Genomic DNA, 16,201 nt, shown 5'->3' on the forward strand with positions numbered 1-16,201 from the left:
GCTTCTTTACAAATCAATTAACTGGAACAATAGCTTCTTTAATTGCCTTAAAGTAACTGATGATGAAGCTAATCTGAGAGCTCAGAAACATGCTAACTTGAATGTCTTATCATTTGTTTAAGAGAAACTTGACTGTTCAAATATACCAATTATATTTGAAACTTAATTGGAGAGCAATGTGCAATCTAATTTGATTTATGATGCTTCAAAATTGAGTACATTGGTTTTGTATAAACCAGACCAGCAGATGATGCAGATTAAGCCATTCTTTCCATGACCTCTTGGAGTATAACTGTTGTGTCCCGATAACATGATTCTGTCTGAGGCAGATTTTTCTTTGTTGCAGCATCTTCAAGCTGTGTCAACACATGGTTTTACAATTCTTAAGCAACTCTAGTTTGCAGATATTGAAGTTAAAATTGATTTATCTCAACTCTTTTATGTGATAATTGATTTACCTTTTCGAAACTGTCGAACAATCGGTTAGCCAGATCAGTAAGGGGTTGCTTTTCATTTTCTGCTGCAGCTGAGATCACTTTGTCGAAATCATAGTACATGACGGTGGACTTAAGCCTTAGATATCTCCTGACATAGTTTAATGTATCTTGTGCTACCAAATCTGTCATTGCTGATAGATCAAATGCATACTTCCTCAGCCTGTATGCACTACCTTTGATTCCAATATTTGCCATATAGATTCCTTTCTTCAAGAAAGAACGAGTACCCGTCTTCTCATTCGCAATATCTGTAAGAAAAGAACAATTGGGAAGCAGGAAGAGAAGCCTGGCTGCACTTAGAAACATTCTGAACACTTTCTGGTGAAACAACACTGCAAAATTTGTAATAAGAAAGCTTACTGTTATAGACAGGAGGAACAGGTAAAGGGCCATCGATCCAGAAACCATTATCCTGTGCTAGAGATATCCCGTTGGTAGAATTTCCTGTAAGTGCTATGGAGGCAAGGCCTATAGCTAATCTTCTTGTGATTTGTAATGGGTGTTCTTGAAGATCCTCTTTTTTCTTGCCCAGAAACCCAACTATTTTCAGTCTCTTTGGGACCCTTTGAAGGCTGGGAAGTTTTGGAAGGGCTGGTAGAGTTTTGGAGACTCCATTAATGCCTGCCAAACGAGCCATTGTAGATGAATTGAGTGAGAATGGCAGTGATGAGTGAGTAGCTGATACAATGAGACTTTCATTTTCGATTATATCTGTTGGAAAACTGCTGGCTACTACTGACCACCGGAAGAGGATATCCTTTATCGAGGACAGTTTGGTCATTTTGACAATAGAGTTTGGTTGTAAAAGACTAAAAAGGCCTTGCTCTACAGGATGGCTAATTTGTGCAAGCATTTGAGCACACATGGGCGGAACTAGAGTTTTAAGTCGAGGGGGGTAAAATAAAAAATAAAAAATAACAATTGGAGGGTAAAATGTTAATTTTAGGAGATTTATCTCGTAAAGAATTGTGTAATGCTAGAAATTATATTTTTATTCTACAACTATCTTACAATGTTGATGTAGCAATTTCAATAAATAGTTGATTAGTCATTGTTTTAAAAAAAAAAAAAAAAAATCAAAAGTTGATTGGGACTGTTACGTTAGCATTGTGAAAAAATTGTGAGATAAAGATGTTGTATATATCGTTACTCAACAATTATAAGCCATAATCCATCATCTAATAAATGATTTGATTGGTTAGTATGGATCATAGTCCTTCATTATAGATGAATGTTTTTGTTAACATCATTGGCTAAATTTTACCTATACAAGTTTAAAATTGTAATTTGATAAAATTTTAGTGGTGGAGATTTACTTTTATGGCGCTTTAGCATATTTCTTTTAGGGGGAACTATACTGATCTCTCTCTAGTCACCATTCTATTTGTAATATTTTTCCAATATTTTAATTTTGCAAGCATTTCTCTTTTTGTAATGTCCTCCCTAAATTACCATTAGGGTTCCAATGTACTCCTTCATTAGGATTTTTTAAAAAATAAAAATTATATCATGCATAAATTGAAGAGATGTGTTTAATAGAACACTGGCGTGCATAAACAGTCATACACACTAGTGTTCATATATTATATAATATTATTAAAATATTATATAAACAATTAAAAAAACAAAAACAAAACACTAGCGTGCATGACTGTTCATGCACGTCAGTGTTCTGTTAAACACTGCTCTTTGTTTTGTTTCTGTCGTGCGGAGGGATGACCATTACAAAAATTAAAATTTGGATATAAATTTCCTACAAACCGCTAGCCGGATTATAAAATTTTCTTATAATTGGTTTGTAAAAAAATTTTGTCAACCACCGTAAAATTTTTATTTACGAAGCTCCGGATTGAGTGTCGTATGCTTTCTCAGGACAAAAATAGAGCAGAGGCCCAGTGTATGGTTAACAGGGCTTGAAGCCCAAACCCAAGAAGATATTCGGTGAACGATGACGAGTCCCAACACCACCAGCCACCAATCAGCCTCCACCCATTTCCCAAGCACCTTGACTTCACTCAGATTCCCTTTTCCCGAGAAAAAACACATACCCTTTTTTCTTTCTCTCATTTTCTCTCTCCCCAAACGCGCTCAACCGCACCCACCTCTTCCCTCCCTGTTTGTTTCCGGGGATTAACCGAATCCTCGCCGGAAAGCTTCAATTTTCCGGCGAAGCCAACCATCACCGACGATGGTCTCACCCGAAAACACCAATTGGCTCTACGATTACGGCGTGATCGATGACATCCCTGTTCCGGAAGGGAATTTCTCTGCTCCCAACGCGGTGGGATTCAGCTGGTCCGTGCAGGGCGTGAATGGGTCCTCGAATGTTAGGTACAAACATCCAATTAGGGTTTTTGACTTTTGTTTGATTGAGCAGTGCACCCGTCTGAGCAATTTAGGGCTTTTTTAATTACTTTTTTCCTTCGTTTGAGTTTTTTTCTCTGGCTTCATATTGTGTTTAATTTGCTATTTTTGTTTGGTTCTTGTGTTGGAATTTGTGTTCAAAGTTGATGGGTGATAGCACGATTGGTAATCTCTATGGGTTTGTGATGTATTTTATTCAATTTTGGTTTGTGTACGTGACATGATTGCGATTTTGGTAATTATGAGGGAAAATTAGTTTTTTTTTTTTTTTTTTTTTTTTTTTTGTCGGGTATTTTTGGGCTCATAAATGTGTAGTACAGCTTGAACTTTTTTGGCTTTGGATATTCGGAAGGTTGAAATGATTGTTGTAACTGTATATATGCTTCGGCGTTTCTTGTTGATGCATTATTGATTTGAGGCAGCTAATAACCACTTTCTAAAATAAACGGATAGGAAAACTAAATTATTTAGTTAATATTCAAACACTCTCCCTCACTTGTGTGACCAGACAACAAGTGGAATATATTAATTGAAACGGGTGAACCCTAGAGTCGGATTGAATTCAAGACCTCTTAGGATATCATGTCAAATCACAACTTACTCCATAAGCTTAATTTGATAGGAAATGATAAATTTAATCATTTAAGTAATATTTTATCGGTTGTAGGACAATGAGTAAGTCACTTTACTATTTTCTGGAAATATTTTGACATATGCTTAGATAAACTTTACTTTATTGAACTTTATTTTCATTCTATACCATAAATTATAAATATACCTATGGTGTAATTGAATAGGTTCATTCCAACCAATAGTATAATGTGGGACTATTTTTTATTTATTTATTTATTTTTATTTTTATTATTATTATTTTTTTTCTGTCCCCGAAATGACCAAAGCATTCTACCCATATAAACCACTTCAGCCCTTTCTCTGTGCGAATGCAACATGGAATGCTCACACGTGATCTGAACTTGGAACCTAGGATCAAACCCACACACGATTGTTTGTAGAATATATAGGGGCTTGATTTAACATTCAACTTATAGCAAGAGCATTTATCATGTTAGTAGAAAATGTTTTACTACAAAGTATCATGGCTGGTCAGGGGGAAAAAAATTTATTTAGCAAGTTTTGTAGGCTATGGATAATCCTTTTGTTGAGATGATATTGTTTTAAACTTAATTTATTGGAAGTGACAATAACTTGTTCAACACAGATAAAGGTGAAATGTTTTCATGATAAATCCTTGTTACTTTTTTCTTATTATTGTTAAGATTGATATGAAGGAAGCCCTAGGGGTCACTCAATTGGCTGGGAGTCATTAGTTTGAATCTTCCCTTCCCCCTCATGCGACTCTGCTGTTTATATTATTTTTTTTATTTTTTATTTTTATGTCAAATGAAAAGTCATGTTAAAGCATTTGATTAATAAGTAAGAATCAATTTGTTTATACTTTTAACGAGAGGCTGTATTGTTTTAAGAACTGTTTCGGTTTGCATCTGTGTGATTTATGATTTCCTTTTGTTCTTATGTGCTGATATGATATATTTCCTAGTGTGGAAATTGATGGCTCATTGGGGGATTCAGATGGTGCCAAGGAATGTGGCTCAAAGAAGAGGTAAAAAGACAATTTCTTTTTCTCTCCTCTCTTTGGTTTAAAAAAGGAACAAGGTTCTTTACTACTCAAAAAACTGTGTTCACCAGTTCTTGATAAGGGCTTTGTGACTTTGTTTCCTTATATTTGTGTACTATCAGAAGATTATAAGCAACTATTTTCATGGAGTCGATTCTTTTGGTAAGCAATTTTCATGGAATAGATGAATAATTAGTTTTGCAAAAACAGAACTTGAGTTATTAAATGAAAAGTCATATTGAGGGTGTCAATTAATCACAAGTATGCTTGCTCACATGGTCACAAGCTGCTAATTTCTTACAGTTTAGTGTTGCAAGTGAGGTCGTAATGTGATTGATAGATGTTTTAGGCATTATTCCAAGTGTTTCAATGAAGATGCTTTATCAATTTGTAGCCCAGATTATAGTTTAGATCAAGCAATGTATGTCCTTGAAATTGAGCACAATGTCTCAAAAAAAAAAAAAAAAAGGAAAAAAAAAGGGGCTTTGTGCATCCTATATACTCAACTAAATGATCTAGTAAAATCAAATAGCCCAAACATGGACCGAATTTACATTTATACGTTAATGTTTTAATTTTCAAGAAGTGGAATACAGCCAATGAGTATGTTATACAATTTTATGTTATTTCTCTCATGTATCTCCATTTGCAGGGGTAGACCTGAATTGTGCTGTGCATCAAGTTCCAAAGCTTCTCGGGAGAAGTTGCGAAGGGATAGACTTAACGACAAGTATTGTCTTGTTTTCTATTCTCCTCTCCGTTTGTCTCTCTCTGGCATGCATGTTTATCTCTCACTTGCTCTGAATCAATCTGGCATGCATGTTTTTATGTTTTATCATGATTAGATTTGTGGAATTGGGCTCTATTCTGGAGCCTGGAAGACCTCCAAAAACGGACAAGGCTGCTGTTTTACTTGATGCTGTCCGAATGGTGACTCAGTTACGGGGTGAATCACAGAAGTTGAAGGATTCAAATTCAAGTCTCCAGGAGAAGATCAAAGAGTTGAAGGTGAATTTTATTTTTATTTCTTTTAAATGCAAACTTCGAGGACTAAATGCTTATACTGTATGATTTATTCCATGAACATTTCATCATTGCCACCTATGAAATGTTGGTATGTCCAAGAGGTGGTGAAGGAAACCTGTAGACCTGTTAGGGCCAGTTATTAAACATTTTTTATACCTTGTGTAGGCTGAGAAGAATGAGCTTCGTGATGAGAAGCAGAGGTTAAAGGCGGAGAAAGAGAAGTTGGAGCAGCAACTGAAAGCCATGAATGCACAACCTGGCTTTTTGCCTACTCCTCCTGCAATCCCTGCTGCATTTGCTGCTGCTCAGGGCCAGGCCCCCGGCAACAAATTGGTGCCTTTCATTGGTTACCCAGGGGTTGCAATGTGGCAGTTTATGCCACCTGCTGCAGTGGATACCTCACAGGATCACGTCCTCCGCCCGCCCGTGGCTTAACTTGGCAGCCTACAATGATTAGGGTATGGAGGCCCCAAAGAAGCGTATTCATTTTGTCATTGTCATTGTCTGTATTAGTTTTTGCTGAAGTCCTCTAAGTTGTAACTGGATTTGGTGGGTAACTTCCCTCGTTTGCTATCCAAAGCACTTTTATGAATTGATGCTGGTGTTCGCATGTAAATGTTAATAAGTTTGTCTGGCAATCCCTGTGTTTTATCTGTTTTGATGGAGCCTTCATGATAGTGTGTGCCTTCCGTATTTGCTCAATCCAAAAGGAACTGCGTTTGTCGATCTTACTTTTTCACCTGTTGAAACTCACATTGATCCGGTGTGTAAAAGGCTCTGTCTAAGAGAACATATTGACTTAAATGAAAGAGTAACTATATATATTATATTTTTATTTTATAACTGTCCCACGCTGTTATTGTGGTAGTTTTAACTAACTTTTAAATTAGTTATTATTAAAAAAATAAAATTACAGTATTGTGAAATAAAAATGTAATCTCTAATACTACTCTAGATGAAATTATTGAATTGGGACAATCAACTTGGCCTGCCCGGCACGTAAAGATAGGGTAATGTATAATTTTTTTTTATAATAATAATGTTAAAAATATATTTTTATTAGGTATTTTACAATGTTGACATGTAAGATTTTTTTTTTTTTTTTTCCTATCGAGAATTGATTCAATAATTAGTTGATAATGAGATAAAGTCAAGTTTCCAACATTACTATTGTGATAATATTATTACTAGTCATAAAAGGTGGATCTGGGCCATACAGTGATTAGAAATCTTATCTGCATTGAAATTTTCGAGTGATCCTTTCTTCTCGGGCCACCAGGCTTTTCTACTCAAATCAGAGCTCAAAATGGCTTCCAATCTTCTCAAAATCCATCTACAAACCCTTGAAACTGCAACTGCAAAGCCATCAATTCCATTTCCACTCTCCAAAACCCACTTCCCATATCTCCCATTCCATTCAAACAAACGCCTCCTCCACCTACACCTCTCTCATTCCCATGTCTCATTCTATCCTCCATTTCCGCCCCACAAACCCATATCCATCCAGTCCTCCCTATCCTCTTCCACCCCACCCACCTCCAAAGAAGAAGCCATTCTCCAGGCCAAAACCTGCCTTTCATCCACCTTAGAAAAGCCCCTCAACAACCCCAAACTCGTCGGCAAACTCAAGAAACTAAAGCAGCCCAGATTCCGAGTTGAAATTCCGGTCATCGACGACTCGCCGGCATCGCTGTCCCAACTCGTGTCCGATGTCTTCCAAGACTTACCCATTAAGAGAAAAGGCTCTCCTGTCAAGGTGCTATTCCTATGGCCTAACCTTACCTTAAGAGAAGCTGCTATGGAAGCCTGGTCGTCTAGCCAAATTGAGCATATGGACATTTCTTCGGTTACCGATAGTGACACCAGAGTTTCGAACTCCGCTGAGGTGGCAGTTTTTTTGGCACCAGAGACTTCTCAGTTGGCAGTTATAAAAGCCGTTACTGACATTTTGTATCCGAAGCCTGTGGTGATTTTCAACCCCAGTTGGACGTTTGAGGAGGAGAGCGATTTTGGTGAGCTGCGTGGCTTCGTGGGATCGTTTGAAGTGATATATTCGTTCATGGGGTTGGAGGTTAGAGGGGTTTTGAGTAGGAGGAAGGGAGTGGTTTTCAAGTGTGTAAGAGATGGGGTTGTGAGCGGTGAGAACTGGGCTATTCTTGTTGAAGAAGAAGGAGGAGGATTGAAAGCGGTCTCCAGGTTCAAGACACGGCCATCGATCGCCGAAGTTGAGAATGTGCTGTATAATTTGATGGCAGTCAATTCGCCTATTACGAAGTCTGCTAAGTTCTTGAGGGATTTGGTGTCAAATGTGACCGGCAAAAAAGTAAGTTAAACAACTGAGATTTGATTGTGATTGATGAATGGAGAACCTTGAGAAGCTGTTTGCTGAATTGCCTGAATGAATGCAGCTGTACTCTAGATATGTTAATTTTTTAAGTGTCTGCTATATATAATCCTCTCCTTGTTATCTGACAAAACTTGGATTGGCTTTTTGAGTATAGAATTGTGGGATCATATTCTTTTGGTAATCAGTGCATTTAGCCTATGTAGAGTGTCTTATATTAGAGATGGTAGCAAGGAATACAGCTTTGATTGAGTTATTTAGTGACCCAATTTCCTTTTAAGCTCTGATTGCTCTTGAGGATGTCTTTTTCTCAGTGGAAGTTAGAAAAAAGACCAAAAAGAAGGTGGTCTTGCATCTCGGATACAATGTATAAACACAAAATTTAAGTACACAAATGAAAAAATTAAGATAGAAAGAATAAGGGAGCTTCAACCAACAAATGAGAGTTAAGAAAAAGAGCAGGCTGATGCCGGTACATCTCTCATCCAGTTTTCAAGGCCTTGAATTTGCGAACTCTCTTCACTCTCATTTTCATTTTTCATATACAAATGGGTATCTTTTATCAATATGATCAACATCTTCTTCTCAAAACCCAACCTAAGATGCCCTAATATGACAGCTCTTGATGAATTTATCGGAAAAGTCCACATACTTAGCCCACAATGGCCTGAGTTTTGGGAATGCTATCTCTAGCCAAGGCTTGGCTCTGCCATTAAAATGGATGACACCAGCACTCTCAGCATCAGCAAAGGTCGTATTGTCCTGGTAACCCAGCCCCAGCATGTGCCAGAAAGGTTCAATAACATGGACATGACCATGGAAAGCTATTAGTCCTGGAGGTAATGTCCCTAGCTGCCACAAACTCAGGTCCGATTTCAAGTTCTGCATAGAGGAAAACAGAATAAAACAGGGATCACTTCAAATGTAATTGTTCTTGGGCAGTGCATGATAGAGAATGCGTAGAAATCTAATTAACACCATTTTTCTTGAGGAGTGTATGATAAAGATAGGTACCTGTTCAAGCCAGTAGTGGTATGCAAGGCTTATGTTGGTCTTCCTCCATGCCTCTAGATCAAAAATGTTCATGCCATAAGCCCATGCACATTCATTGGGATCGAAATTCTTTGATATCAAAGGATGGGAGAAGTTCAAATAGCTCTTCAGCCGCTTTGACATAACAAATTTATCTTCTCCCCTGCATGTTTCCACTGCTCCATTGACACTGCCATTCATATCAATGTCCCATAGAGGCGAAAGATCTGTTTGAACCACAATGTCGTCGTCCAGGAAGACCACCTTGTTTAAGCTGGGGAACAACTGCAAAAAGAAGGAAAATAACTCAGCTAATTAAATCCACAAATTAATTTTCTTCTTGAGCAATTTCTTTTTTTTCCTACCTCTGGTAGATGAATTCTAATGTGATTCATCATAGAATTATATTTAGGACTCAATGCTTGTAACTTTGCTGCAATGACTTGAGGCTTCTCAGTATTATTTGCCACAATGGCCGACGACCCACCTCTAAACTTCGACCGCACGCGTTGATCTTTCTCCATTGCCTCCAAAACCGGGACCTTCCCCTTCGCAAACCAATCGAAATGGTGCAAGGCCTTGACTTCAATTATAGCAGGCGACAACGGGTGCAACGAGAACCACGCCTGCATTGGAGAGTAAGTCTTTCTATCGGTGATTATGTGAAGGACAACATTCTGGGGGCGCAATGAGTTGTGGACAAGCGATGATGCAACGACGGAGGCGGCAAGCACGTTGTCGGAGGCAAGGACGAAGTGGAAGTAGGAGTTATCGACAAGGGCAGGGACGAGTTCAGCAGAAGGTAGCTGGAGACGGGCAGCTGCATTGGTGGAGTGCTCATTGGCTAGCTTTAGTGCAAGGCAGTGGAGCTGTTTCGGTATGCTGCTCGATGCTACATGGCGGTATAAATATTCTTGGATTTTGGCCGTGCGGGTTCTTTGTTCAAGAAGAGTAACCTGAAAAATTTTAGTCAATTTGTGTTATGACTACCACGTTAGTATGTAAAAAGTTATGATAAAAAAAAAATGGAAAATATATTATAAGTCCTTAAGTTAATGCGCCAAAATTAAAAACTCCATAGGTTTTTTTTTCTCGACAATTTACTTCCTGGGTCAATCGAAACTACAATAAACTCCCGACTGTCAAAATTTTTTAACAGCCGTTAGGGCCATTCAAAACGCATTGTTTTACCTAATTAAAATATTAATTTTTTATTAATTTAATTTTAAAAATTAAATCTAAAAATAAAATTAAAAAAAATTGAAGGGTGGCCAAGGGTGGCAGCACCACCCCCTGGCCACCACGCAACCCCTATGGGTCGTAGGCCACCCCATAGGGGTTGGGTGGCCACCCCTCAATTTTTTTTTAATTTTTAGATTTAATTTTTTAAATTAAATTAATAAAAAAAATTAATATTTTAATCAGGTAAAATGGTGCGCTTTGAGTAGTCCTAACGGCTATTAAAAAATTTTGACTATAAGGAGTTTATTGTAGTTTCGATTGACTCAGTAAGTAAATTGTCGAAAAAAAAAAAAACCTAAGGAGTTTTTAATTTTGGCGCGTTACTTAGGGACTTATAATATATTTTTCCTAAAAACAAATTGGTATCCATTAAAGAACTAGTGCAGATTAAAGGGATAAAATAAAAAATTTTAAAAATAAAAAGGTGGTACCATCTCCCTAAGCTTGATTGCAAAGGTCTTTGCGTCTGATTTGCTTTTCTTAATCTCAGCCATGAAATCTTCTAAAGTTTGAGGAACATCAGATCTTCCTTTTAATTCATCTTTGCTAATGGGCTCTTCTAGTACCTGGTATATCACTTCTGGGACCTTCCAGAGACCAAAAATTATTTTCAATTAATAAACAAAGTTAGTATGATCAGTATATATATAAAACTTTAATTTGAAAGAAAAAGAAAAAAAAAAGAAAAGGAAACTAATTGAACAATTATAAACCGAAAGTAGGGGTTCAGAGATTACATTTGCGTCCAGCCTTCTTCCCAAAAGACTTGGACCTAATCTTTTTCCCAGGCAACCTACCGTTACAACATATATAGTATTATATTAGTAGCTAAAATTATTAAACAAATAGAAAGAAAAAAAAAACTAATATTATTAAACATGATATTCTTATAAAGCAAAGCATCCATGGGACGAAAAATAAAAATCCGTGGAATTGGGATACATATATTATAGATTGACGTTATTTAATAGATTATTATACAACTTTCATACAATTTAATGATATGATAATATTAAAAATCAATATTTAAATCAAAACTTGTAAAAAAAAAAAAAAGAAACATTGTGTATAGTAATCCTTACTCCTTATTATATGTCATGATCACAAGAATGGTATGTACGTTCTTTTCGTAATTAAGCGTGGACAAGACTAACTAAAAGTAAAATAAACTAATGCATACCTAATTAATTTTTTTCAAAGGGGCATATTAGACAACTCAAAAATTTAGTTAAGGGGTCTGGATCATCTCTATTTCAAGTGAAAAAGAAATGAACTATTTATCGTCCAAATTAAGATTTTAGTTAAAGCTATGTATGTCCTACGTACGTAACATATACATATATCTAGCGGCAAAACTCATCAAACAACTGTACGGATATGGATTTCTCCCTCGAGTCATTTAAATTTTTCGAGTAAGAACGTTTATTAATTGATCATCAATTCCAAATATTTTTTTTTGATAATCATCCAATTTTATATCTTAAATTTACAGATAACTATAAATATTTTTTAGATCCTCGGTGTTCGTTACAATGTTTTCTACGCAGAATAGACATCCTTCTGCATTAAACCTCGGAAAGTTGGCCATCCTTTAGATAATGTTTTCAAAAAAAATATAACAAATAGATAAACCAATATATATAAATCCATCATAATATATATTCTTAAAATTGTTACGTACGAACCAGAAATCGAATTATTGTTATTAATCAGACATTTTTTTTTTTTTTTTTTTTTTTTTCACATTAATGGCTTAGAATCATGTACCTATGGTAGAGCACTTCCTTTCTCCATCAATGGTGTCCACAGCAGTCAAGACGAAGACGAATCGGAGAAGAAATGTGAAGAACAGAAGGGAATAGAAGAGCATTCGATAGGAAACCCGTCTGGAGCCAACCTTCACTTTGATGAACTCTTTGAAACCTTTCCCCGGAAACACAGTAATGTGCCTCAAACTGGGCGATATGTAAAGCTGCATTTTGTCACAAACCACACAAAAAGGAAATGAAAAATACACAAAACCCTCGTCGAACTTCTTATTTCATTAGGCAATCACCCAAAGAAGAAGTGAGTTGAATTGCGAGAAGCCCCTTGTGATGGTTATGCTGAAAAAGGAAGAATTTTGATGGAGGGTGTTTAAGGTTGCTTTCTGTTACCTAACCTTGCTTAGCATTGGGGCGAGAGATGTCAAGCTTTTGGGCACTTATTTATGTTAGAGGTGAGCAGGGGTTGTTAAGGAGAAAGAGACATGAGACTGAGAAGAAGCTGTATCTTTGTTTTGTGGGTTTGATGAGTTTGGCTTGATCTTGAAGGAGGGAAGTTGAGGGAGTAGAGAAAAGGGCAGAAAAAAAGAAAAAATGAAATAAGTTTTTTAAAAAATTATATGAGATGGGGGTTGTTTGGTGTTTGTTTGCTTGGCTTTGCCACCACCACATGAAGCTTTTTCAACATACAAAGACTTTGAACTTTGACACAACGGGGCTTCTACATGGAAAATGACTGCATTTCTCTCTTTGGCGTGGGTTGGCGCTTTGGTTGTTGGAGTAAAAATACAGGAACCTCTACTTCCATTTCTCTCCAAATAAATTAATTAAGGGAAATTCAAGGCTTATATTTCCTACTTCTAAGGGTAGATTTGTCACTTTTAAGGCCTATTTTTTAGAGTTTAAGTGTTAATTTTTACCTCACTTCACAGCTTGAGAGTGTATTAGTTGGTGATCAAGCTACCATGTCCCGTCAACTCAATCAACAATTTTTTTTCACCACATAAAACAAAGAAATAAATCCTATAATTGTGATCCTAATTCTCAAATTTTAATTTTTTAAGGCAGACCTTAGTTACATACTTAGCACACATGGGAATGAGTTTTCTTTCCAACTGGGTCTGAAGAATTTCTTCCAATTCAGTCTTTAAAATTAGTCTTTGCAGTTTACCTGATTTACAATTAGTGTGGCACTGACTTAAATATGATAAGTATTACAATTTTATTGAAATATGCATAAAAAATAATTTAGTCGTTAGAGTCAAATTATGTCCACTAATTTAACAGATTCTGTTAGTGTGACATTGGCTTAAATAGGACAAGTATCACAATTTTATTAGTTCTAACGTTTCACACTATCAAAATCTTTTAAGTCAGTGAACTAAATTTGACTGTAGGGATTAAATTGTTTTTTTTTTTTTTGCATACCTTAAGGACCTTTGAATTCATTTTGATACTACAGAGAGCTAATTGCGAATCAGGTAAACTATATGGACTGATTTTGCATTTTTTCCTTAAAATTATCATGTGTTCCTTAGCAAGTAAGAATAGTACATTATTTGTAACAGCATGCAAGAAGAATGCTATTAAAAACTCATGTGCTTCTCGCATAGTCAATAAATACATGGCAATTTTATAGATTAACCCAGTTTAGAGAAAAACACTGTCTACATGAAACTGTGGTTGTTTTAGCAAGTGGATTTTAGCATTTCTGAAAACTAAACTTTCACCCTACTGATAAAGGTAGATGAACCTGTAAGTGTCCTATAGTCTAATACTGACTGGTCCACGTTGGCATATTGAAAAATTGGAATTCACTATTTATGTACAAGTTAAAGATTAGAACAAGAGTTTTGAAGACACATGTGATGGAAAACAAAATGAGACAGCATATCTGCATTTGACTAGGGCTGATTTGTGACTGTAGATGGTACATAAGGTGGGTTTCTGATAGCTGCTTCCAACCTAAATTTTCTGCCTGTCCCAATCTGGCTTGGTTTGAGTTTTTCCCCATGATTTCATTGTGACCATTACAACCCCACCTGAAGCAAAAGTATGGTGGTAGCTAGGGATCAACGGGTCAGCCCAAAGACCCGAACTGGTTTCGAATTCGACCCGATTAAGATTTGCTTTTAGTGTTAGCAAAGTTGTATTAGTAGTTATAATCTTTCATTACTTGAAATTGATGGTGTTAGGAGGAATATTGGGAAAGGCAATAAGAAAATGCCCGCTGGGCCCTAATTCCAAATTTGGAAATTATAGCATGATTATCCAGGTACAAGTGTACAACATAATTTCTCAACGTGCAAATCTCTAGCTCTAATTGTGCATTTTTGTACGAAAGTAGGATGGTCAATTCTTTTACACGATTTGCAAATTTGATGTGAGCTCAATATAAAATTAGTCGGTTATGGTTAATGAATCTGACTTATTTGATTAAATGATTCTAATTAGAATTGATCTATATAATCTTATACTTATGCATCAATACGACTCGAATTCAACAAGCGAACACATATTGACATCCTTCGTTTCAAGTGCTATTTGTTGTGGCCCGAAACAACATTATTACCGTTAATTGTAAAATCCCAAACCCACAACTAATTGAATCCAGACCTCTGCTTTTAGTAGAAAGAGAATACCACTATTTGCTTTTGACAATGAAATGTTGTCAATAATGAGTTTGGCTCATCGAACATTTGTAATTGAGAAATGTTAACTCATTCAAAATTCAATGGTAGATATGAGGAAATAAACATTTGGAAGTATATATATATTTCTCTTTGTATTTTGTCTCCCACGTCTCTGTTTATGCAAGCTATAAACCCAATTTCATGTTGGGTTAAATATCATTTTGGTATATGTATTATGTTGTTAGCAAGTTTTTCACATGGATATCCAAGTTTTTAAAAATGACAATTAAGCTACCTAGGTTTGGTGAAATTTTATTTTCACCACCTCCGTTAGTTTTCCACAAAAAACAAAATAAAATAAATTAATCATAGTTTGGCTACCTTTACAAATGTCCACATCACCACCTATAACATTGTGCCATGTGTACATCTAATTTATTAGAGTTGTGAAATCATTTATAGTTGCCACGTCAATACATCTCAAACAAAATTGTTAGGCTGTGCTTTTAACCATTTTATCTGAAAATTAATTGCTATCCACTAAAAAAAGTCAAAGCATTTTATGACATTCTAACATTTAAAATCGCATTCCGCAAAACAATTTTTTTTTTCTAAAACCGTCTATGTGAAGAGAGCAACACTATTGTACCTCAATAGTCCCTCCTTTAATGTGACGTTCCCGCAATTCGAACACATACTATTTGTTGGATTGGTTATTTGACCATCTCATTTGAAAATTAATTGATGTCCAATAAAGGAAGTTAAAGCCTTTTATAGCATTTGAAATTACACCCGCAAGCATGGACGGAACCAAAATTTTTTATCAATAGGAGCCAAAGCATGAAAGCATGAATTAAAAATATATTTAAATAGATGACCAAATAATTGATGATAAATGTATTAAGATTAAAGACTAAATTAATATATACAAAAATAAAATCAGTATTCATTCAATGTTAAGAAAATATAAACAAAATAAAAAATATTTATTTTTAATATAATTTAATTTTCAATTTAATCCATGAATGTAAAGCGTATTAAAACTTAAAAATTTTGGACTGTTTTTTTAATGGGCCCGGGCCGAACTAAAACTTTTGGCTCAAATTCACATTTTAAAGCATATTTAATAATAATAAAAGAAAAAATCACAATTGGGGGTGGCCACGGCCCACCCTTGTCTACATGTAGATCTGTCTCTGCCTACAAAACATTTTTTAAGAGTCATTCACATGAACAAATCAACACTGTTGTACTTGAACAAAAACAACTCAAATTTAAGAAATGTGTGCCTCTCCCACCAATGATATCTTCCGCCCAGTTATGAGAAAACTAGAATTTTAGATATGGGGGATGAAATTACCAAAAAAAAAAAAAGAAAGTTAAAATTTGATTTTAAAAAGAAAGCTACTGACGATATCTTCCACATGTGTTGCATAGATATATAAAATATTGAGTAAAATGTAGTCAAATCCAAGAGAGACTTAGCTATTACGTTTGAATTTTGTTATGATTTACAATTTTTTTAATTTTTTGATGAATTTAGAGTCATGGGTTTTGTTTTTATATTTTGGGTTTTTGTGGAAAAATAAGATGTTGTCTAAAGTTCAAGTACAAAGCCCATTGCAGTCTCTTTGGCTATCTCTCTCAACATCTTAGATTTCATT

General features: G+C 35.6%; 4 protein-coding genes across 4 annotated transcripts; 2 read left to right on the plus strand and 2 right to left on the minus strand.

Annotated features, from left to right (window-relative positions):
* Positions 1–1,212, minus strand: LOC132176127 (photosynthetic NDH subunit of lumenal location 3, chloroplastic). Its single transcript, XM_059588255.1, has 3 exons — positions 858–1,212; positions 459–745; positions 1–356 (listed from the first exon to the last, which is right to left on the minus strand). Exons 1-3 carry the CDS (start codon positions 1,132–1,134, stop codon positions 258–260), a joined length of 663 nt encoding a protein of 220 aa, XP_059444238.1. The 5' UTR covers positions 1,135–1,212; the 3' UTR covers positions 1–257.
* A 1,271-nt stretch (positions 1,213–2,483) lies between these two features.
* LOC132175612 (transcription factor ILR3) lies at positions 2,484–6,117 on the plus strand. Its single transcript, XM_059587610.1, has 5 exons — positions 2,484–2,828; positions 4,420–4,482; positions 5,150–5,227; positions 5,343–5,505; positions 5,689–6,117. The coding sequence occupies exons 1-5, from the start codon at positions 2,686–2,688 to the stop codon at positions 5,956–5,958; spliced, it is 717 nt and encodes a 238-aa protein (XP_059443593.1). The 5' UTR covers positions 2,484–2,685; the 3' UTR covers positions 5,959–6,117.
* Positions 6,118–6,754: 637 nt separating this feature from the next.
* Positions 6,755–8,169, plus strand: LOC132175735 (uncharacterized). Its single transcript, XM_059587763.1, has one exon. It carries the CDS (start codon positions 6,830–6,832, stop codon positions 7,853–7,855), a length of 1,026 nt encoding a protein of 341 aa, XP_059443746.1. The 5' UTR covers positions 6,755–6,829; the 3' UTR covers positions 7,856–8,169.
* Positions 8,170–8,276: 107 nt separating this feature from the next.
* On the minus strand, positions 8,277–12,274 carry LOC132175734 (probable galacturonosyltransferase 12). The gene is made up of 6 exons (XM_059587762.1): positions 11,909–12,274; positions 10,879–10,934; positions 10,573–10,728; positions 9,265–9,855; positions 8,882–9,184; positions 8,277–8,749 (listed from the first exon to the last, which is right to left on the minus strand). Exons 1-6 carry the CDS (start codon positions 12,117–12,119, stop codon positions 8,465–8,467), a joined length of 1,602 nt encoding a protein of 533 aa, XP_059443745.1. The 5' UTR covers positions 12,120–12,274; the 3' UTR covers positions 8,277–8,464.
* Between the last annotated feature and the right edge of the window lie 3,927 nt (positions 12,275–16,201).

This window comes from Corylus avellana, chromosome ca3, assembly GCF_901000735.1.
Source record: "Corylus avellana chromosome ca3, CavTom2PMs-1.0".
Classification (NCBI taxonomy): Eukaryota; Viridiplantae; Streptophyta; class Magnoliopsida; order Fagales; family Betulaceae; genus Corylus; species Corylus avellana.